Source organism: Odocoileus virginianus, chromosome 17 (genome assembly GCF_023699985.2).
Source record: "Odocoileus virginianus isolate 20LAN1187 ecotype Illinois chromosome 17, Ovbor_1.2, whole genome shotgun sequence".
In the NCBI taxonomy this organism is placed as follows: Eukaryota; Metazoa; Chordata; class Mammalia; order Artiodactyla; family Cervidae; genus Odocoileus; species Odocoileus virginianus.
This window is the reverse complement of record NC_069690.1, coordinates 21,200,015-21,223,926: the sequence shown is the minus strand read 5'-3', so window position 1 is coordinate 21,223,926 and position 23,912 is coordinate 21,200,015. Positions and strand designations below refer to the sequence as shown.

General features: G+C 49.8%; 1 protein-coding gene across 4 annotated transcripts in view; it reads right to left on the bottom strand.

The window, feature by feature from the left end:
- RPH3AL (rabphilin 3A like (without C2 domains)) overlaps positions 1-23,912 on the bottom strand; it is a 137,716-nt gene that overhangs the window by 7,615 nt on the left and 106,189 nt on the right. For all 4 annotated transcript variants that reach the window (XM_070478822.1, XM_070478825.1, XM_070478824.1 and 1 more), the window contains one exon: positions 18,273-18,447. In XM_070478822.1, the coding sequence (XP_070334923.1) occupies positions 18,273-18,447 (175 nt within the window). The remainder of the gene's footprint in view (positions 1-18,272; positions 18,448-23,912) is intronic.

The window sequence follows — 23,912 nt, the reverse complement described above, 5'->3', positions numbered from 1 at the left end:
ATACTGCTGAGCTATGTTGCAAGAGCATGTTTTGCTAGGAGGGGTATGTCTTGTCCAAAGCCCCAACCCTGGAGGTGGGGCTCGGGCGCCATGTTGCCTGGTTCCCATATGGTGCCTATGCCGTGCAAGGGTTAGAAAAAGTAAACCTCCCCAAGTGACAGTCAGTGGGCTGGTTCTTTGTCTCCTTTTATAGAACCCCAAGGGCCATAGCCGTGGAAGGGGGGAACAGCCCTAGATGACAACTAAGCTCACAAAAGTGTCGCAGAGCAGAGGAGCAGCCAGCTGAGGCCTCATTCCTTTTGAATGCATCTCCCTTGGCTCAAGCATTGTTGTTCATTGTGTCTGGGATTTCAAGCAGGGGGCCAAGCCTCAGCTTAGAGGTCTCTGTGATGCAAACCCAATCCTGTTTCTAATCCACTCTAATAAACCTCACTCGAAAGGAATAAGCCCAAGGAAGTCAGCAGTGTTGACACCTGGCCTTGGCACTTACTGTCACTGGGAAAGAAAGATGCTGAAGAGACAATGTGGAGAACATCCCTGGACACTGCCCAATGCAAACGCCGTTTACCTCAATTCTCCTCCAGCAGCAAAGGAAGAAGTTTTTTTTCCTCCTCCCCCTCCAAATGTCACTGTAAAACCCAAACCTTGGTTAATTTGCCATTCGATTGCTGTTGCCACCTCTCTGTACACGGCAGCTGCAATCGTAAATCTTCCAGGTCTATTAACAAAGCTTTTAGGCTCATAAATCTTTTGGCCCTTGCTCCTCCATCCTCAAAACACTCTGTGTGTCTGAAGGCTGATTTTTTACCTCTAATTCCCCAAAGGCTGAGTCTAGGATGGCCTGGTTGGTGACAAGTGCTTGTATTCTGCCCACGCTTGATTTTTCAGGTTGAAAATGGGAAAACACCAGGGAGAAGACTGTCTTGATAGCTTCCCCAAGAAGGAGGTGTCACCAAGTGGATTCACTGGAACTCTGCCAGGAGGCAGGGAGGAGCAGGGAGGAGGCCCCCCTGCTGCAGTGTCCTGGGCCCCTGGACCACTTGCTTGGGGACCTGGCAGCCCTGAGATTTTCCCATCATGCCCCAGCAGGGCTGCCCCTTACTCTGCCTGGCTGTCAGCCTCAGCAGCGGACAGCACCAGCGCCAGCCATGCTCACTTCTCTGGGTGATTTTTTCCCCTCTTGGATGTATTTGCAATTTGATTGTCACCATGGAAACTCAAGAGTTTTGGTACATGAAGGTGGGGGGAAGTCTTCCCTTTTGGAAAGTCTTTTCCAACTGCTGCAAAGAACATGTGTGGCAGTTGCTGACTTGTGGAGAAACCTTGCCTGCAATGGTCCGAGGGACAGACAGGATGTTGGCTACTTGACCTCACAGCCCTGCACTAGGATTTAAGGGAACTGTTTCCTGGCTCTGATCTGCCACCCTCTCTCTTTGTGACCCTGGGGGCACCTCTCAGGGCTTCACCACACACAAAAACAGACCAACCTAGACAGCCTAGATACTCTGGGTCTTGAATCCTAGGATTCAACTTCTGGTCAGCTTTGTCCCCTCAGTGGAGAGATCCCAGTGCCCCTCCCTGGCTGAGAGGTGGGGGGATGTGATTTCTGGGCCACACGACATCCGCCTGCCTGGCACAAGGACAACCAGCAGTCTGTGAGCTTGGGAGGCCCTTGTGAGTTGCTGCTGCTCTGCTTGGAGGCTCCCAAAGCCCCCAGAAATTATGGGAATTAGAGAGGAAGAGATATTTTCAGCAAACATTCTGCCAAGGCAAAGCAGATGGTGGAAAATTTTGCACACTAAAAACAAAAAAAAAAACCCAACTTTTATTGTAAAGGAAAGATAAGGCCCCAGGGAATGCAGAGACATCCCCAATTAGCCTTACCCAGCCCACCAGGCTGGCGCAGCTGCAGAGAAGAGTCGAAAAGATGTCCCCACGGGGACAGGTGATGGCTGTGCTGCCCACAAGTAGGGCCAGGCTCGCAGCCCGAAATCCCACCAAGATGCCTCCTACGTCTGGGGCTCTGTTTGGCGGCAGCAGGAGGGAGGTGTGGGGGTGGTGAAGAGGCACTGGCTCTGAGTCAGAAAGACAGTGTCCTGGCTCTGCCACTTGCCAGCGGTGTGACTTTGGGCCAGTTCCTCCACCTCTCTCTGCTTGGCAGGCTCACCTATGAAAGGGGCAGTGATGGATCCTTCCCTGAGTTTGTGAGCATTAGCAGAAATAACACAGGCGGTGTCTGGCACATGGCAGATGCTTGATAAATGAACCATTTTATTTGGGGGGCATTCTGAACTCATGGCCCACACCACCTGGCATGGAGATGGCCTCTGAACTCAGCATGTTTGATGCCCAGGTCAACCTCAGAGGGTGGACGCACCTCTCCTAGGGGAACTCAGATTTCCAAGTTGTGCTTCATGAGACATTGAAGGCATTGGTACCTTCAGAGTCTGTTTGGAGGCTGAGCTGGATTGGAACCCAGGACTATCTGTGGCTGGAATCTCTGTTCTTTCCTCTGCACTCAGGATGAAGGGCATCCCTTGGTCTTGGCTTATTCCAAGGACTCTGGGCCCCTGCAGGCAAGCCAGGTCATCCTCAGTCCCTTCAACATGCCTTTTCCCATCAGGCAGGAGCTGCCACGTGGGTGAGAAAAACACCTAGTTCACTCCCAACATCTAGGGTTGAATACGAGCTCTGCTTTGGACACTTCTGGACAAATACCTTAATCTCTCTGAACCTCAATCTTCTCATCTGTACAGTGGAGACAATAACAATGGTAACAGTAAAATAAGATCAAGTAGGATGTAATGCACTGCAAGTTTAAAAAGCTATTCGAGGGACTTCCCTGGTGGTCCGGTGGCTAAGACGCCTTGCTCCCAGTGCAGAGGGTCTGGGTTCAACCCCTGGTCAGGGATCTAGATCTCATACGCCACAACCAATAGTTGGCAGGCCGCAACGAAGGCCTGGGGCAGCCAAATAAATAAATACATTGCTGTCCATTCGCTCTGTCATGTCCGACTCTCTGCGACCCCATGGATAGCAGCACGCCAGGCTTCCCTGTCCTTCACCATCTCCCGGCGTTTGCTCCAAGATCCCATATGCTGCAACTAAAGATTCCAGTCCTGCAATTAAGACCCAGCACAGCCAAACAAATAAATATTAAAAAAAAACTATATGAGTCTATAGGTACTTTTCAAAATGAGATTCCAATTCATCCTCTAGGAACCGACCCAAATCGTGCCTGTGTTGGGAAGTTTCTCTCGCCCAAGGTTGGAAGACAGCCTCCAACCCTGCTCTCCCTACACCTGCTGGTCCCTCTCACACACCCTCTGGCATTGCACTATTTTTCCTACAGATGCCTGCCTTGACTTGCCCAGCTCTACCAGAAACCCCTTCAGGGCAGGGCCACATCTTAATTGGCGTCTGCCTCCTTTCCACAGCCCCCAGTGCTGGGCCCTGGGCCAAGTGGGCACTCGGTAAGTACTTGTTGACTGCTTTCTGAAAAATCCTCCCCAGGAGAGGACACGGCACCTCATGGAGATGGCAGGATGGATGGAGGTCAGCGAGGTGGTGGCCAGCCAGCTGGGGCTGGGCGTTCAACCAAGCAGGTGCCTCCCTTCCCCGAAGGACACTTGGGTGGGACAAGTCAGGTGACAGGCGACAGTGGCCTCAGCTGGAGCCAGGGATGGACCAATGGAGGGGGGCTGTTGGAGGCCAGTTGCCATGGACACAGGATGAGTGGGCTCTGGGGAGGGGAGCGCACTGTTCACGCAAAACCTTCTCTTCTTCCAAACCCAAGACCCAAGGATAGGTTCTCCCTTTGCTTTGGAAACGTCCCCCAGGGCCTTAGAGAGTAGGGATCTGAAAGGAAGAAAGAAATACAGCCTCAAGCCCAGGGGGCCTGTCCTAAGGATGGACTGAGTGGAGCCAGAGAACCTCAGAGTCAACCTCCATCCATCCATCCTAGCCTGGAGTCTGGAGATCCAGATGACCCTTCTTTGCCAGCTGCCTGATCACCCTGGGCCTCATTTTCTCCTCCCCTCAGAGGTGGGGATAGTCGCACGACCACCACAGAGGGAGGGTGAGGCTGTGGGACCTGCTTCCTTGGTTCCCCTTCTAGGCTGCCCCTGGGACCTCAGCTGGGACGGCCCAGGCCAGGCCAGGAACCGAGAGTGGGGAGTGGAGGGTTTCTCATGCTTGTTTATTCATTTGCCATTGATTTTAATTAACTCCCTCCTTGGGGCCTGCAGCCAGACAGGAGGCACCGGATAATGAGGAAGAATCCTCCAATCGATAGAGATGTGGTCGCCAGCATTGACATCCTGTGGTCTTGTCTTGGCTGGAGGCACTCCAGAGAGAAGGGGGAAATGGACAGATGGAAGATAAGAACAGATTCTACCAGAGAGAACACGATACCACTACTCTGGAGCAGGGGCGGAGAGTGTTCAGGGAAAGAAGTCAGGGAGAGCTTCCTGGAAGAGGTGGAATTTAACAATAAGCATGATTTTGGCAAGAGATGCTGGGACTGGGGTGTGCCAGGCATCCCTGACACAGAACAGGAAAGGCAAAGGCCGGGTGGTGGGCTTCTCTGGGGCCAGGACAGGCTTAAAAGGAAGGTTCCAGACTCAGGCACTTAGGGGAGGAGGGGCTGGTCTGGTTTGGGTGTGCTCTGCAGTATTCCCCTCTGGCAGGTTATTGCTTCTGATTTATGGCAGAGATGCAGCAAAGTGGGTTCGTACCTCCTGCCGGCTCCTCTGCTGGGATAGAAAATGTGCCTCATCCACCCCATGACGTCAGTGCTCTCTGTCCTTCTTTATGTCTCTGTGTGTCTCTGACTTCATCTCTTTGTGCCTGTCTTGCTGACGGTTTAAAAAAAAACCTCTCTCTGCCTTGGCCTCTCGTCCTTCCCTCTCTTGCAGGTCTCTGTGTCCCCACTGTTCTCAATCTACCTGTGTTGGTCTCGGTCCCACTTCCCATTTTGGTCGGTTGCTCTCACTCTCCCGTTACCCCACCTCTCTGTCCACCTCTCTCTGGGTCTCTGTCTGGCACAGCCCCTGAGTCTGGCCTCAGGGTGTGTCCCTCAGGTCCCTTCATCCTAGAACCTCAGCCCCTGCGAGGCCCATGGCATCTGACCTCATCCTGGGTGTGGGACGGGCTATCAGCTTTGCCCAGACTCCACGTGGACCCCAGGGGCAACTGAGGCAGGGGCAGTCCAGCCCCGCTTTGCTCTATGGAGATCACTAGGCAGACAGACGCTCCCTGCTTCTGCTGCTGAGGCTGGACTAGCAAGAAGAAATCAACCAGCCCCATTCGTGGGGCTGGCCTCCACCCCGTGATGGACAGGAAGCCTGGGGAGAGGGTGGCGGAGCCGAGCGCAGCCAGCCCTGTTATCTCCGAGGGCTTTATTGGAGTCAGGTGAGGCAGGCGGGCCCAGATTTATTCTCTTCACCCAGGTCCCCAAAGGCCAAGAAAACGAGAGCGAGTAGAATTAAGCTGTAGGTTCACACGGCAAGACGGGTGAGCAGCTGGAGAGGGGAGCGCTGTACCGCACTCGGCAGAACTGTGTGGTCACCTGGGGCTTCCCAGGTGGTTCAGCGGTAAAGAGTCTGCCTGCCAAGCAGGACATGTGGGTTCGATCTCTGGGCTGGGAAGATCCCTGGAGAAAGAAATGGTAACCCACTCCAGTATTCCTGCCTGGAGAATCCCATGGACAGAGGAGCCTGGTGGGCTGCAGTCCATGGATTCGCAAAGGAGTCGGGCACGACCGAGTGACTGCACAACAGCAGCGGCAGCTGCTGAGGACATCTGCTTAGTTAGAGCCAGGCTGCCTGGGCCGGGGCTGGGCCCTGCTCTCCCAGTTCAGCTCAGACGGGGACTGTCGGCGGCAGGGGGAGGCGGGGGCTGGGGGAGGGGGGGCGGCAAGGAGTCCCAAGGCCCCACCTTGCAGCTGGAGTCATCTGATCAGCTGAGGCTGTCATCGGGTTCGGACAAATTAGAAACGACACCCATGCCCCTGACTTCTGTGGTGTGGCTAATGAGGGCCTCCTGCTCTTGGGAAATCAAGCCCCTGGCCAGCGAGGACATCCAGGACAGCCCAGAGGGCTGCAAGGCCGGGGCGGGGCGCAGCAGTGGGAACAATGGTGGCTCCTGGCTGCTCGGGGCTCCTGTTCTGGGGGTGGCCCCTGCACCGGGCTAGCGTTTGGCGTCACCGAGGACTCTGAAGGTCAAGACAAATTAGTAACACATAGGCTTATCTTTCAAAACACAGCCACATAAGATGAGGCCAGGGCCTCTGTTACCCTGAGACTTAGGAAAAGGGCAGAGTTTCCTGAACACCATGAGGATTTCTTGTTCTGCCCATGCCAAGGTTACAAGGCAAGTTATCTGACCCCTCCAAGCCTTAATTTCCTCTTCTGTGAAGTGGGACAATAGTAGTACCTCTAGTACAGGTGTTGGCGGCGGGGTGCGGGGCGGCGGAGGGGGGTGGGGGCGGTGATCACACGAATACACAAAACCCAGCATGGGCTGCAGTCCACGCAGCTGAGGCCTGAGACCTGCCTCTTTTTGCCCACAGGCCCACGGCGCCCAGGCCTTCATCTGAGCCTTGAGGGACCGCGGCCACCCAGAACACCGACTGCCTGTGTTTGCCCCAGCGAGGTCCTCAGTGGGCTCAGGAGACCTAGCACCACACCCCGCTTCTCCTGCCCTCGATGGCATAGATGGTGTTCCTGTCCCCAAACGCCTAGTGGGAGCCACACACAGGACTGTCCAGCCAGGCCTTTTAAATTTACTTTCTGAACCCAAACCTCAGACCTACACCATGAAGACCTGGGTCAATGGCTTGTCCAGGGACAAGGGGCTGGGCTGGACACAGAGCCCTTCTGAGATTATTCAAAGGCAGGCTCTCTCTTCTCTCCTCTCTGAACAGCCCTTTCTAGCTCATATCTGTCTGCGTATATCTGGTGGTTTCTATTACCTTCACACATGAAAAAATCCCCGGTACTTCCAACTCCCCAGGATGCTAGAACCCATGCAGGGTGTCAAACGAAGGGAGACAGGGAAGGTAATGATGAAGCAGGAGAGACGACGCTGGGCACAGCACCATGAGGAAGTTTGCAGGCATTTAGTGACTGTTCACCAGGAGCGCGGTGCGCGGGGTGGGGGTGGCAGGGACAGAGGGGGTGCTGGGCGAGTGTGATGGGATTTCACAGGCCGCACATAGCAGGACTGTGTGTGTGGGCACACATGTGTGTATGCATATGTGTGTTCGTGTGGCCACTGCTGACATGGGGCTGGTCTTTCTGGGAGAGACAGCTTCAATATATAGTCTGAGAGATGGTGTACCACCTGCTGGAAATCTCTGCACAGAGTCTCATTCCCCCGGATTTAGGACGTGACAGAGGAAAGCTGGAAGAGCACAGGCTGTCTGTCCTGGCCCCCCCACCTTGCCCCATCCTACTCATAGGGAAACCAAGGCCTAGGGAGGAAGAAGGACTTCCAAGAAGTAAAGTTTTCTGACCCAGGGGGTCCGCATTAAGACACAGGAGCTTGGGACTTCCCTGGTGGTCCAGAGGTTAAGACTCTGTGCTCCCAATGCAGGGGGCCCGGCTTTGATCCCTGGTTGGGGAACTAGATTCTATGTGCTGGAATGAAGATTTCTCACGATGCAAGGAAGATCGGAGATCTGGTGCACCACAACTAAGATGAGATGCAGCCAAAGTAAACAACAACATGATCCCTGGGTCTTGAAGACCCTCTGGAGAAGGGAATGGCGACCCACTCCAGTATTCTTGCCTGGAAAATCCCATGGACAGAGGAGCCTGGTGGGCTATAGTCCATGGGGTTGAAAAGGACTTGGACATGACTAAGCAGCGAAAACAAAAGAAACAACCCCCCCCCCCCCCCCCCCCCCCCCTGAACCACAGGGGCTTTGCAACACCTGACCTCTAAAGTTCTTATTGACGAAGCCCTGGGGGCGACGGTGGTGGGTCCACAGAAGCCACAGGACCACTGTGGGCAGGATTTGCGGAGTCCGATCAGAAGGAGGGACCCACAGATATGACCTGGTCAGGCTCCTGCCTTCCTCTGATTGGGTGAAGGGGCAGCGAGTGAGGTGGGCTGGATATGAGAACACTCCACCTCTACGGAGATGTGTGCCCGCTTTGTTTGGCCACAGGTCTAACTTCCATTCTCTCACTTTCACAGGGATATAGAAACAAGAACTATTTCACTTTCTTCGGATTAGCCCAGCAAGGGTAAGGATCAAAGAGCACGAGAGATGGACTTCCCTGGTGGCACCGTGGATAAGAATCCGCCTGCCCATGCAGGGGACACAGGTTCGATCCCTGATCCGGGAAGATCCCACACGCTGTGTAGCAACTAAGTCTGTGCACCACAACTACTGAGCTTGTGCTCTAGAGCCTGAGAGCCGTAACCACGAAGCCCAGGTACCACAGCTCCTGAAGTCCGCCCCCACCTGCCCTAGAACCAGCAAGACACGACTACCGAGCCCGCACGCCCAGAGCCTGTGCTCTGCAACAAGAGAAGACCCACAATGAGAAGCCCACATACTGCTTTCTCTAATTAGAAAGCCCACATGCAGCAATGAAGACCCAGTGCAGCAATTAAAAAACAAAAGAACAGCACCAAATACCTTTAAAAAAAAAAAAAAGCAAGATAGACAATAGGGAGGGGTGGGGACTGTGGCAAACCGGAGACTGCAGGGTCTGCGTGAAGGGGAGGCTGCCACTTGGCCTGTCCAATTTATCCAGGGAGGGGCAGTATGGCCAGATCTTCTGATTGTCAAAAAAAGAAGCCAGAACTCTATATTCTTTTTAATGAGAATTCTCTACCTTTTAAAAAATGTTGTCAATGAATTTAAAGCAGTGAGTCAGGGGGAGTCACTGTTCCACCAGTTTGCGACCTACAACACCAGCAAATGTCCGAGCCTCCCAGGACAGACGGCACCTCGCCTCCAAGCACAGAAGCCCTCCTGCTCTGCTCTGCCTGCTTCTCTGAGCCTCGGCCAGCCTGCCTCCCCCACCCCCCTGCACACAACACGCATTCCCAGCTGCTCTGAAGGCTGCAGGGAGTCCATGCACCATGCCCAGGCTGATGTGACAGAAATGGCAAGTCCTGAATCTGCTGGGGAAACACTGGGGATGATTGGGGGGTTGGGAGAGGGCAGTTAAGCGCCCCCAAGGAGCTTCCAAAATGCTAATTTCTCAGGAACAGGGCTTCCAAAATGCTAATTTCTCAGGAACAGAGAAAGAAGGAAGGCAGCATAGCAACAACTGGCTCTGGGCAGTGAGCAATCCTGTCTGAAAATAAAACATTTTACAATCCACAACCGTGGCTCATTAAGAATGAATGGATCTACTGGTATAAATAGCATGCTGCGTTAAGAAGTCAGGAAACAGCATATGCGTTTGATGGAAAAACGGCTGCCACGAAACTGTTTATTAGCTCAGCCGGCTACAGCTCTGTGTTAACGAGACAGAGGTCTCAAGTTCAAAGCGGAGTGGCTGCCTTGATCTTGGGCCATAGAATGTGTCTCCATTCTCCTAGTCCTGGTTACAACATGGGGACATAACTCTGCATACATAGTAACAAGCCTACAGTAAGCTTCTCCTAGTGTCTGAGCTATAGTGTCCCTAGTAAAATATCCAGCCTCTGTTTGAATGCTCCCAGTGACAAGGAGCTCACTATCCTGTAAGATATAAAACACCCAACTCTGTGGTTCAATGGCTATTGAGAAACAGAGATAAATTTCCCCCTGCTCTGTTCCAGCTCTGCTTGTGGGGAAAACAGTCTCAAACTGGGCCTCACTGGACACACCATCTATAATACCTGATGGGATACAGGCTAGATGCATAAACAGCAGCCTGAGCAGAAGGGAGCTGGGCCAATCACATCCTCCCCAAGTGAGGACATGGGGTCCTGAGAGTGGGAGCAGAGGCGGAGACTGAAGGGTGTGCAGACTTGCAGTTGTGTCCAGCTGCTGGGCGAGCAGAGGCTGGGGGATGGAGCTGATCTCAGAGTTCCCTGAGAAGCAGAGGCAGCTGCTACTCTGAGCCCCAGCACCACAGGCCTGGAAAGGCCTTCCTGTCCACCCCTGCTTCTGGAAGACCTTCCTCAGCAGCCTGCCAGCAGCCCCTGACTTGAGCTGTCCTTTGCTGTCTCTGTTCTTAGCAACCCAAAGCCCTCGAACCAAGTCCAAGAGCGGAAAGCCAGTGCACGTGGCAGGAGCGTGGGCCGGGACTTAGGAGCCTGGAGCCCATGTGAGCTTGGGCAGATGTCCCCCTGCTCATCCACCACTCAGAGTCCATTTCACGTCCACAACTGCCCCACAGGCTGTTCTGAGCATCAGAGGAGATGATGGCCGTGAGTCAAGGAGCCCTGGCTGAGGCCAACACAGCATTCATGACTCGGCTTCTCCAGGGGGCCGGGAGACGGCGGCGAGAGGGTGGAAAGCTTGGCTGAGGGGCCATTCAGCAAGGGTGGCCCCAGGCAAAACATCTGTGGTTGAGCTCAATCAGACCACTCGACCCAAACAGGCCCAAAGCTTGCTTTCACTGGACTGCAAACACAGAACACAGTTTAGAATCCTAAAAAAATTTGTTTAAAGTCTAGCAAACCAATGAAGTGAAAAGGAAACTGATTTTTCTTAAAACTACCCAACTGGAACAAATCTGAAGCTCAATATACTTTTCCAGAACAGACCTTGAAGGGAACCCATGTGTTATTCTGTTCAGTTCCATCCAGGAAGCCTGTGCTCTGCTCAGGGGGATGATGGGGAGGGGGTGGGAGGGCTCTTGCGGAGGGTCCTGGGAGGGATTGTGACCCAGGCCTCATCAGGGAGGGGAAAGTGAGTTTGCCTCGTGGCTACTGGGAGCTCAGGCACCTGCTTGTGCTCAACTGGGGCTTTTCGGGGTTTAGGGAGGAAGGCAGAGTGGAAAGGCCACCCTGATCTGGCCAGGCCATAGAGAAGTGATAAAAGCGTTAGGTGATTGGACCCCGGCCCCAGGATCCCTAAGAGAGGTGAACACAGCAGAACCTCACTGATCCAGGGGTTGATGCCCTAGGAACCTTGGCTCTCCAGCCCCCATCTTAGAAAAGCACACACATCCTAAAAAACCCTTGGAGCAAGCACTGTATGGATCGGAGACTTGGCTTCCCTGGTGGCTCAAAGGGTAAAGAATCTGCCTCCAAAGCAAAAGACCCAGGTTTGATCCCTGGGTCAAGAAGATCCCCTGGAGGAGGGCATAGCAACCCACTCCAGTATTCTTGCCTGGAGGATCCTATGGACAGAGGAGCCTGGCAGGCTACAGTCCATGGGGTAGCGAAGAGTTAGACATGACCGAGTGACAAACATTTACTTCCTTGGGGCTTCAGCCCCATCCCCACCCCATCTCAGGCGCGCACAGTCACTGCTGGCAAAGGCGGGCAGACCAACCACAGAGCAGACCCAGGATAATGCCGTCTCCCAGTCACACACTGGGGGATGATGACAATAAGCCCCATCACATTAACTATTCTAGCACTGGAGGTAGAGAGGTACAAAATCCTATCTGAGAAAAACTGCCACACTTAATGACTTCGGTCAGATCAATTCAGCTCTCCATCAATAGGGAATGAGGCTCCTCTGGCACAAGTACCAGCCTGCTTCTATTGTGATGCAAGGCTGCAGAAGCAAAAAGCTTAATTTTCTAGCCTCTTCTTTGAACTTTTTTCTTTTCTTTATAGTGATGGCCGGAACTGTAGCAACCATCTTGTGACCATGAGGGAAAGAGCAAGAATGATAAAGACATCTGTCCTGACATAACTGAGCTACTGAACAAAAGTCTCAGCTGCTTCCTCTAAGCTTTCCAGTATACAAGAAAAAAAGAAAGTAACCCCTTATTTCCCAAATATGCCAGATTAATATCCCCATTCCCAGCAAATATCTTTCCATATGTTGCCCAAAAGTGAGAATCCAGTTGAGAGGAGAGAAACCTTCAAAAGATGTGGCCCAACTCTAAAGGGATTAAGACCCAAGAGCCCACAGTACCATTTCTACCATTTATATATTATATTTCACAGAGGAACAGAGGGGCCTGGGATGCACAAAAACTGACTATATTTTATTGCTGCCATAAACTTGGAGCAATGACCTACCAAGGGAAAATAGCATGGTGCCCACATCACAGCTGGACTGATTGGGTGGGAGGGTGGAGCCCTGCCCCCAGAGATAGCCAGGTTAGACCCAGGGCCAGTCACAGGGGGAACTCAGACACACCGTTTCCCATCCCATCCTGGAGAAAGGATGAACGTCCTGCTATGAGTAAGCTTGTATGGGGTTCACCAAGGGGTTCTGCAGGCAGATCCTTGACCAAAAGCAACACCCAGTGTCCAGAGGAGGGAGAGCATAGCGACCTCAGGGAGTCGGCCCACCTGTCCTGAGGCAGGAGCGCTCTACCAGTTCTGACTTTAACACAGAGGAAAGAAACACTTCATATCTTTCTCTGACACATCCTTTGTGTTATTTTTAACATTTAGATCTTTAATCTGTCTTCAGTGTGTTTTCTGGGTACACAGAATGGGATGGGAATCTAATTATGCTCACCCTGCTTGTTAAATAAACCAGTTTATTTTCCCACTGAAGTGAAAAGCTAGCTATCTTCAGCTTCCACACATCCTTAGCTCTATTATTTTTCTATTCTGATCCACTTATCTATATAAAATAGATATTTTATTTATTCTGGTAACAATACCATACTGTTTCTCTTGATTATAGTCATCTACCTTTTGGTTATAGTAACTCTTTAAAAAGTTGAAGTATAGTTGACTTACAATGTTTCAGGTGTATAGCAAAGTGATTATATATACTTTTTCAGATTCTTTTCCATTATAGGTTGTTACAACTGTGCTATATAGTAGGTCCTTGTTTATCTATTTATCCTGAAGCACTGGCCCCAGGTAGGAGACGAACATCAGTGCCAACCCAGTCCTACCTCTTGCTTCTCTCACAAACCTTGTGATTATCCAAGGAGCTTATTTTATTTTCAGTAGCTCCCAGTGTTTGAGGGTGTGCCAAGACCTGTTAGTGCTCCAATGGAGAGGATTCGTGAGCACCGAGATTCAGGCTGATTGGAAGGCAGAGCTCAGGTAGCAGCTTTTAAAGTAGGCAAGTCAGTCTTGCGGGACTGCAAGCAAAAGGTCCTGTTGGCCACCAGACCCACGAGGGTGGAGACGGTGGCAGAAGGTACCTGCTGGCTTTAGTAAGGCAGACAGAACACAGGAAAGTGTCTAGGTGGACCATGGAGATGGCAGTTGGCCGGAAAAGGAGGTAAGAGACAGCAGTGTGTATTTGTTAAACCCAAATCCCCAAATGATCCTTCCCCACCTTTTCCCCTTTGGGAACCCTAAGTTTGCTTTTTATGTCTGTTTCTGAGAGTCTAAGTTTGTTTTCTATGTCTGTGAGTCCATTTCTGTTTTGTAAATAAGTTTACTTGCACCATTTTTAGATTCTATATATAAGTGATGTTGTAAGATATTTGTCTGACTTCACTTAGAATGATAATCTCTAAGTCCATCCATTCTGCTGCAAATGTCATTATCTCATTCTTTTCTAAGGTTTAGTAATATTCTACTCTATGGCCTTCGATAAGATTCCATAATTTTCTCTGTGTTTGAGCTATAGTCTTTAAATATTTGTTTCTTGACATTTTACAATTTTTGTTCCAATAATGAATGGATTTTTCCATTTTTACTTCTAATAAGTATAGTTTAAAATTGTTAATTTTTACAGCAAATAGTTTACACCAATAGTTGCACAATAGTTTGGTGTAAACTTTGATTTACTTTCCCTCCTGTCACTTTCCAGTTGTCTTATTAATGCTAGTGGGTTGTTTTTGTAGATTATCTTGGTTTGCTTGTATACAATTACATCATCTACAAATAAGATAATTTTTTCTCTTTTTTGGCTGCACCCTGTACTTGCAGGATCTTAGTTCCCCACCCAGGATAGAACCCATGCCCCCTGAAGTCAAACTGAGGAGTCCTAACCTTTACTGGACCACCAGGGAATTCCCAAGAATGTTTTCTTTTCCAATAGTAACAAGTAATTTTATTTTCTTTAGTTAGCCTTATTACTTTAGTTAAATACTACAAAATACTGTTGAATGATGGTGATGATTGAGGTATTTTTGACTTGTTCTTTGATAGAACATGGCTTCAGTGCTTTATCAGTTAATTTGACACTTGGTGCTACATTTCTGCTTCTTGGGTAATTTTTGTCATATTTAAGTATATCTTTTTATTCTCACCTTATTTAAACTTTTTATTTAGCAATTTTTTTAACCTTAGAGAGAAAGACATTTAAAAATAATATAGAAAACCTATGAGCCACAAAGGAAAAAAAAAGACATACTTGACTTCACAAAAGTGAAAAGAAATTGGTTTTAAATGGTAAAATGCAATATATATGGAATCTAGAAAAATGGTACTGATGAACCTATTTGTAGGGCAGCAATAGAAATGCAGACATAGAGAGCAAACTTGTGGACTCAGTAGAGGAAGCGGAGGGTGGGATGGATTGAGAGAGTAGCAGTGAAACATCTACATTACCATATATAAAGACGGCCAGTGGGAATTTACTGTATGAGGAAGGGAGCTTGACCCAGTACTCCGTGACAACCTAGAGGGGTGGGATGGGGTGGGAGGTGGGAGGGATGCTGAAGAGGGAGGGGACATGGCTGATTCATGTCAATGTAAGGCAGGAAGATTGTAAAGCAACTATCCTCCAATTAAAAATAAATTTTAAAAAATTTAAAAAATTTAAAAAAATAAAAATAAATTAAAAAAAGAATGAAAAAAATGCAAAATGCTATAAGAAAGACAAAAGTCAAACAAAATGTAAAGTCAAGGAGAAAAATATTTGCAACTCATTTAATATATAATTAATATCTATTAATACAAATCAGTAAGAGGAAATAAACAACATAATAAAAAATGAGCGATGAGTTTAAACAGCCAATTTTAAAAAAGGAAGCCTAAATATCAATAAATAATAAAGATATGAAGAGATAGTCAAATGTAGAAATTTTAAAAATGCAATATCATTTTTCATCTAGTATATTGGTCAAAATGATAAATGCCAATAATATTTATGGCAGGCAAGGATGCAGGTATAAATGAGCACAAAAGGCTATCATTTTCCAAATATAGTTTGGTAATGTCTATTGAGAATTAAAACACACAATCTGTTTTGGGAAACCTGCCCCATGGAAATAGAAGCATCATACACACATAAGGATGTTTCAATATTGCTCGCAGAGGCAAAAAGCCAGAAATCATCTGAATGCCCATAAATAGGTGAATAATTAAATCACAATATATAATATGATGGGATTTTATTCAGCCATTAAAAGGATACAGTAAAATCTATATCTATTGACCTGGAGGGATGCCCATGATATTCTTTTAAGTGAGGAAAAAAAACCAATTTGCAGAGTTATGGGTAAGAGCCTATTTTTGTTGTTAAAAACAAAACAAAAAATAACCCTATAGCAAGTATATGCTGGTAGGGACAGGGAGAAAGGGGTTTGGAGATGGTGGCAGGCAGAACAGATTTTAATTTTTCATCAACTTTTGAATTGTTTACACTTGTTAAAAATATATCAGGTCTGCTCATGTATTTAAAAATTAACAAAGAAAATTTGAAGGAGGAAGAAAAGGAACCTGCCTCAGAAACATCAATACATTTCACTTGATTGCTCTGTAGACTGCAAAGTTCATGGCTTCTGTTTATCGATTCCCCTTTCTCCTCCAAGTAAAGTGCACTGGGGTGGGGGAGACATAAGTGCACTAGTCCAAAAGCAGAGAGACAGACAGACAGACAGACAGAAGAGAGTGTTAGGGAGGGAGGGTCAGAGAGAGGGAGCTGGTGTCACCATGAGCCTCCACATCAGGGAACAGGGACTGTGCGGCAGGAGGGGATGCTGTCTTTGGGGACCCCAGAGACAAGAGCCCCAGAAGAGGGCTGCCTCAGCGGGGCAAGGTGATTTTCACCGCCTCCAAGTGTCTCCAAAGAATTGATGCTTTCAAACTGTGGTGCTGGAGAAGACTCTTCAGAGTCCCTTAGACAGTAAGGAGATCAAACCAGTAATCCTAAAGGAAAGCAACCCTGAATATTCATTGGAAGGACTGATACTGAAGCTGAAGCTCCAATACTTTGGCCACCTGATGCAAGGAGCCAAAGACCCTGATGCTGGGAAAGTTTGAGGGCAAAAGGAGAAGGGATTGACAGAAGATGAGACAGTTGGATGGCATCATGGACTCAATGGACATGAATCTGAGCATACTCTGGGAGATGGTGAAGGACAGGGAAGCCTGGATGCTACAAAGACCAGGCTTAGCAGACAGGCTCCAATCTGGACCACAGACTGCAGCTCTGGCCCCAGCCTGCTGCCTGGCACCCAGCATTACTGACGATAGGGCTGCAGGTGGCAAGCAGAAGCCACTTGCCTATGCCCTTATGGTCTGGGAGCCTGGGGGGTTTCTTACCTGGTCTTCAGAGGGAGACCAAGTTCATATTGGGGTAGAGGGGTGAGCTCCACGTTACCTGGCCTGGCTTCGCTGCAAACTCAGTTAATAAGGGATGCCAGATCCAAGTGTGTGGGCCGCTGGCCTCCTCGCCCACATGATTAAAAGGCCATCTGTGTGTCTGTGTGGCTGAGGAGAAGACAAGAGAAGGTCTTGCCCTTCCCCAGGGATGCGTGTGTTTGTGTGTGTGTGCGTGTACACGTATGTGCCACACCAGGGCTGGAGCAGAGAAGGCAGAGAGGCCCCTTTGGGGTAAGGTCGCAAGGCCTCTTCTCAATCTATGGGAAGCAACATTCCAGGCCTGCACTCTCCACAGCCATGTCTCTTCCCTTGGTCTGAGGGACACAGACGGGCTGGGGCAGGAGAAAGCCCCAGTGCTGAGGGTGGGAAAGGAACGCTTCTCTGGCTGCCCTCTGCCTGCCCAGGCTCCACCTGCACTCACCGTGGTCCCCATCAAGACTTATCTGTGGCAGCAATGGGCAGTGATGGCAGGGAATGCCAACTCATGGGAATTAAAAATGCAAACAGAGTCCAGGAGAATTAGCCAGGAGGGTGGGCTGCAGAAAAACCAAGTGATGCCGATAAAAAATGTCTGGAGAACAGAGGCTAAGCTGTTAATGCTGATTATGTCTGGAAGGGCTGACCTCCAGGGCACTTTAACCTTGTAAATTATACCATTTGACAACTCTCAAAATTGTATAACAAACATGCCTTACTTTTGTAACAAGACAAAGTCCAAACGATATGAAGATAAATGCCATGTCATAATCCAAAGACAGAGACGTTCGGGAGCCACTTAAAAGCAGCTGCCACGTCCACTAACTTGGGTCCATCACCCCCCAGGGGCAGGATAAGCCCTCATCCCTCTGGCCACCATGTCTCCTGTAGGACCTCAGACCCTGAGTCTTGGGCTAGAACTCGGGCACTTCCAGGCAGAAGGAGCCAGGGCCCCAAGGGCAGGACCTCACGTTTCATTCCCAACTTTGCCACACCCATCTGAGAAAATCCCTCCCCTTCTCTGGGCTTCAGGCTACTCATCTACGAAATAGGGCTACAAAATAGCTGCCCTGTCCACTTCCAGAGCCTGTTGTGAGACCAAGAGCTTTGAAAATAAAATTGCAAACACTAAAACATCATGCAAGCAGTAGAGAGCCATCCACCATGCCTGGCACTGTTGTCATGACCCGCGATGGTGGCCATTTCCCCTTCTGATGGTGGCCACTTAGGGCACTTCAGCTGGCCACCACGAACACCAAGGGGCCCTGGCACACTCTGTTTGCTTGTCAGGACCAGGGAAGCCAGGAGCCCCTTTTTCTGAGACATAAGACAAGTGATGAGAAGAGATGGTACACTTCTGCCTTAGAAAGAGGCATTTTCATCCTTTGCAAGAAACCTCAATTGACATCACATTTCTTCACACATCCCTAGCGCTGCTCACAGCAGCCCTGCCCCAAATTTGTGCTTGGTTGTGACACGGCCCACAGGGGCCCCTCCCACGGGAAGCAAGCACCCTGCTGAGGTCCGGCCGCCCACGTGGTGCAGATAGAGCCGAGGGCACAGAGAGGGATGCAGACCAGTGTGAGCTGCGTGGGGGTGTGGCGGGCACTGGCCGGCGCCCGAGGCAGCGCCCGGCGGGTTGATGAGCCGAATGTTGGCTGCGGTCCCGAGAGAGGGGGTGATGGGGGCCTTACCTCTCCCTCGGGCCCAGGTATAGACGCGGCTGGTCTCAGTGCTTCTGGGCTCTCGCTCTGCTGGCTCCACAGGCAACGGTTGGAAGGAGGGGTGATCAGCCTGGCTGGGGGTCTTCAGGGGCAGGATGAACTTGGGGATCCCTTTGTAGAACCAGGCCCCCGACCTCTTCCAGACCTGGTGGGGGGAGACATCGGCTCAGAGCACAGGATACAGAGCAGCTCTCCCTGTGACATGCGCCCCCCCACCCCCGAGCCAGCCCTCCCTCCCAGCTGGTGTGCAAGAAGCCACTGCCTCCCTCCTGCCCTCCCCCCCTTTCCCTCGAGATTCTGGGCAGAGACCCAAGAGGTGGGAGGAAGAGCCGGGCTGGCCACAGCCTGGTATTGGCCGTGGTCTTGGAGAGCTTCTTGGGAGGCGGTCATCCTTGTGCAGGGCACAGACAGGCCGGAGCTCAGAGTGAGCCACAGATCAGAATTCAGGGCAGAGACTGTGGTGAGGTCCCGGAACCCTTAGCATCTGCTTCAGAAAACATCAAGTGCTCCGTAATGTCTTTCCTGATGAAGGAAATGCCTTTGTAAGAAGAGTGGGAGTGGGTGAAGGAAGGCCGTGACCTTTTCCGAGAAGAGGAACCTTGGGGGGGTCAGAGCAGCCGTGCTGGGATAGAATCCGAGATCGGTTGCCCCGCAGCCGGGAGATCTGGATGCATCGACCCCCAGCCCCCCCACTCCCAGTTTCATCTTTGGTAGGTGGGAGGCAGGAGCAGCGCTGGCTCCTGGGGCGGCCAAGAGGGTCAGGCCCACGTGTGAATGTAAATCCCCACAACCTGGGCCCGGGCACGGAGCAGCCACTCAACAGACATGGTGCCCACGACCCTCACGGTCACCCTCCTCGTCTCATCTGACGGACGTGCAACCAGGGGACCAAGTCTCCTACTCAAGAGGGATAATTTCACATCAGAAGACCAGGACTTCCCAGGTGGTCCAGAATCCGCCTGCCAATGCAGGGGACATGGGTTCAGTCCCTGGTCCAGAAAGATCCCACATGCCGTGGGACAACTAAGCCCACGGGTCGTAACTACTGAGCCTGCATACCTAGAGCCTGTGCTCTGCAAGAGAAACCACCGCAATGAGAAGCCCATGCACTGCAACGAGGGAGGAGCCCCCGCTCGTCACAACTAGAGAAAGCCTGTTCACAGCATTGTTAACCCGGCGCAGTCAGAAATAAATAATTTTAAAAAATCAGAAGACCCTCATTCTCTAGAGAACAGCGCTTCTCACTCCCTGACCCTCTGCACCATCCTGCTTCTGTGGGATGTTAGCAGGGGCTGGGCCAAAAAAAAGGAAAAAAAGAACAAAATAAAGAAGAGCCCCTGATCACGTACCCCATACAGTACAGTGGGAAGCATTCAATTAAACCAAGCTGTTAAGCAGGACTTCTCAGAGCCTTGAACATGCAAATGTGCAAAACGATCTCCAATAGGGCAAAAGGAGATGTGGTGCTTCCCAGTGGAACCTACCCAGCAAGTTTTCCTACAGAAACTCAATCCTAGTGATGGGTCTACATAACCGGAACTGTCGCACTTCACGGTACAGCACTTCCTGTTCACTTGTGGATTGACGAGTGCCTATTTTTCCAAACAGATGGCAGTCACCTCCTTATGCTCCAGAGTGACAGACACAGGACCACGGAGTCCAAACCCTGTCCCAGGCATGAGTCACCAAGCCCTCCCTTCCAGCTTCCCTGTGTGGAAGGGCCTGTTTTTGGGCGTGGCTCTTGAATAACATAATAAAGTTATGTTCTGTTCCCTGGTGGCTCAGATGGTGAAGAATACACTTGCAATGCAGGAGACTGGGGTTCAATCCCTGGGTCAGGAAGATCCCCAGGAGGAGGAAATGGCAACCCACTCCAGTATTTTTGTCTAGAAAATCCCATGGATGGAGGAGCCTGGTGGGCTACAGTCCATGGGGTCACAGAGAGTCAGACATAACTCAGCGACTAACACTACACTTGAATAACACAGAACCCATCTAGTGGGATGAATGCTTCATGGAGCCACCTTAGAAAACCCTTTCTGATCCTCTTGCAGCCCTCCTACAATATGTATTTATTTCTTTGAATTGGTAATGTATGCACAAGATCTAAAATTCACAAAGTGTGAAATCAAAATGTCTCCTCCCTCATTCCAAGAGGCATCCAGTGATAACAGTTCCTTGAGGACGCTCTATTATTATCCCCATTTTCCAGATGGGAAAACTGAGGCTTGGACAAGTCAAGCAACTTGCCCAACGCCAGTTCACCATTCTGTTGGCCTCTACATCACACCAGAGATCCTAGTCTCATCTCAACAGTCTAAAGATGTGCAGTGGGGGCTCTCTAAATTGTGGTTGTGAGTGATAAATCCTCAGTAATAAATGAGTGATAAATCATCAGCGCCATGGACACCAAGGGTCTGGATGCTTAGAGGGCAGGGAAGTGCTATAGAGGGAGAGGAGACAAACACAAACAGCCACTGTCAAGGCCACCCTGTTCCTGCAGAGCTGCTGCGTGGATCCTGAGACCAGGTGCCCAAGCCCAAAAGGCAATGGGGAAGCTGGCGAGGGGCTTACCTGGCCTCCCTCTGCTAGGCGGAGGCCTGGGTATCCAACAGTGCTGGCATTGCCTGCCCTCCCATGGTACCCAACCTACTGCCTCCACGTGTGTGAGCCTCAGGGAGACCGAGTGAGGCAAACCCTCTGTGACTGGTGGGGTCTGGGCAGGTTTAGGACCTGCATTGCACTGCCTCCCTAAACAGCCATGGTTCTGCTTTGTCTTTTTTTATTTATGTTATTCCTGAGAAATACATACAGAGCATACAAAATTAGGGTCTTCCCTCATAGCTCAATTGGTAAAGAATCCTACTGCAATGCAGGAGACCCTGCTTTGATTTCTGGGACAGGAAGATCTGCTGTAGAAAGGATAGGCTACCCACTCCAGTATTCTTGGGCTTCCCTTGTGGCTCAGCTGGTAAAGAATCCACCTGCAATGCAGGATACCTGGGTTCGATCCCTGGATTGGGAAGGTCCCCTGGAGAAGGGAAAGGCTACCCACTCCAGTATTCTGGCCTGGAGAATTCCATGGACTGCATAGTCCATGGGGTTGCAGACTCAGACACGACTTTCACTCACCCACTCACTGGTAGCTCAGCTGATCAAGAGTCTGCCTTCAATTTGGGAGACCTGGGTTCTATCCCTGGGTTGGGAAGATCCCCTGGAAACGGGCATGGCAACCCACTCCAGTGTTCTTGCCCAGAGAATCCCCATGGATAGAGGAGCCTGGCAGGCTACAGTCCATGGGGTTGCAGAGAGTCGGACATGACTTAGCGACTAAACACAGCACAGCATGAGCAAAATTCGGACAATAACAAGACAGCATAATGAAGACAGCCACACAGACAGAGCCCTGCTTAACACTGGGCTGTGAATTCTCTTACACCCTTCCCTGGGCATACACCCAATTCAGTCTCCTCCCCCTTCCTTCCTTCCTTTTTTGGAAGAATAAATCACATAGATGCTATTCTATGATACTTAACTATATATCATAGCAGTTGTTCTGTGTTAATAAATATTGTAATGGTCTCTATATCAAACTATGGTTTATATTTATTAAACTTAGTTAAATCACCCTCTGCCCCACCACTGATGAATGCTTAAATTGTTTCCTATTTTTCACGCTTCTGAAACGAGCTGCAACCAACACCCTGACACACCCAAGAGACAGGCTTCAGCTACTGCCTTAGGAAGTATTCCCAGGAGATGAACTGCTGGGTCAAAGGATGTGTGTTCATTAAGATGACACATACTGTCAGCCTGCTCTCCAGGAAGAAAAGTCAGTTCCCCAGTGGGGCAGGACCCCACACTATGCTGTAAATTTACCCTCTAATCGTTTCTAAGTATACAGTTCAGTATGTTAAGGACATTCACACTGTTGGGTAGCCCATCTCCAAAACAGTTTCTATCTTGTAAAACTAAAACTATTTTTTAAAATTTATTTTAATTGGAGGCTAATTACTTTACAATATTGTGGCGGTTTTTGCCATACATTCACATGAATCAGCCATGGGTGTACCTGTGTTCCCCATCCTGACCCTCCCTCCCACCTCCCTCCCCATCCCATCCCTCAGGGTCGTTCCAGTGCACCAGCCCTGAGCACCCTGTCTCATGCATCCAACCTGGACTGGCGATCTGTTTCACATATGATACATACATGTTTCAATGCTATTCTCTCAAATCATCCCACCCTCGCCTTCTCCCACAGAGTCCAACAGTCTGTTCTTTACATCTGTGTCTCTTTTACTGTCTCGCATATAGGGTCATCGTTTCTAAATTCCATATATATGCATTAGTATACTGTATTGGTGTTTTTCTTTCTGACTTACTTTGCTTTGTATAATAGGCTCCAGTTTCATCCACCTCATTAGAACGGATTCAAATGTGTTCTTTTTAATGGCTGAGTAATATTCCATTGTGTATATGTACTACAGCTTTCTTATCCATTCATCTGCTGATGGACATCTAGGTTGCTTCCAAGTCCTGGCTATTGTAAACAGTGCTGCAATGAACACTGGGGCACATGTGTCTCTAAAACTAAAACTTTACCCATGAAACAAATCCCCACTCCCTTCTCCCTCTGGGCCTGGTGACCACTGTTCTACTTTCTAGGAATTAAGTGGAATCATACAGTATTTGTCTTTTTGAAGTACATGCAGTATTTGGCTTATTTCACTGAGCGTAATGTCCTCGGGGTTCATCAGTATGGGACTTCCTTCCTTTTTGAGTCTGAATAATATTGTTTTATGTATATATCACACTTTCTTTATCCACTCATCCATCATTGGATACTGGGTTGCTTCCACCTTTTGGCAAGTCCTTTATTTATTTATTTAACATTTTGTCTATACCATGAGGCATGTGGGAATCTTAGTTTGATCCCCAATCAGGGATCAAACCTGTACCCCCTGCACTGGAAGCACAGGGTCTTAACCATTGGACAGACAGGTAAGTCCCTTGGCTGGTCTTTTATTTTTATCTGTCTCTCCCACAAAAGTCTACCACTCAGTGGGAAGGCCCAGGGCCCCTCTGCTCACTATTGACCTTCAAGCTCCTAGAACACATCTGATACACTGGCTCAATGACTGAATTGGCAGGCATGGGTTGCTTGCTGGAGCTTTGTCCCAATCCATAACGTCTGGCGCCTTCCTGGGGAAGTGGCCTGAGGGTTTCACCCAAGTTCTTGTAATTAATCAAGTGGATTTGCCACTTCATATTTAAGAGGAATAAACAGGGAGTGCCTAGCAGGACGTGCCGTGCACCTTCCTGGCTCGGGACCTCCAGGGCACAAGGCAGCCGTGTGCTCCCAGTCTTTCCTCAAGTAGCAGGGAGACCCAGCTGCCCCTGCCTGCCCTGGCACATCACAGCCAGCAGGCCCCGCGCCATCAGCCTCACTTCCTGTTACTATGACCCACCCTACCACCCACTTAAAAAACGTTCATCAGTCAAATTCTTTTGGAAAACAGGATAAAGAGCATAGGATCCAAAATATTAGATTGAATTGCATGAAACTGTTGATATTCAACCTATTTTTTTTGTATTCAACCATTTTTGACC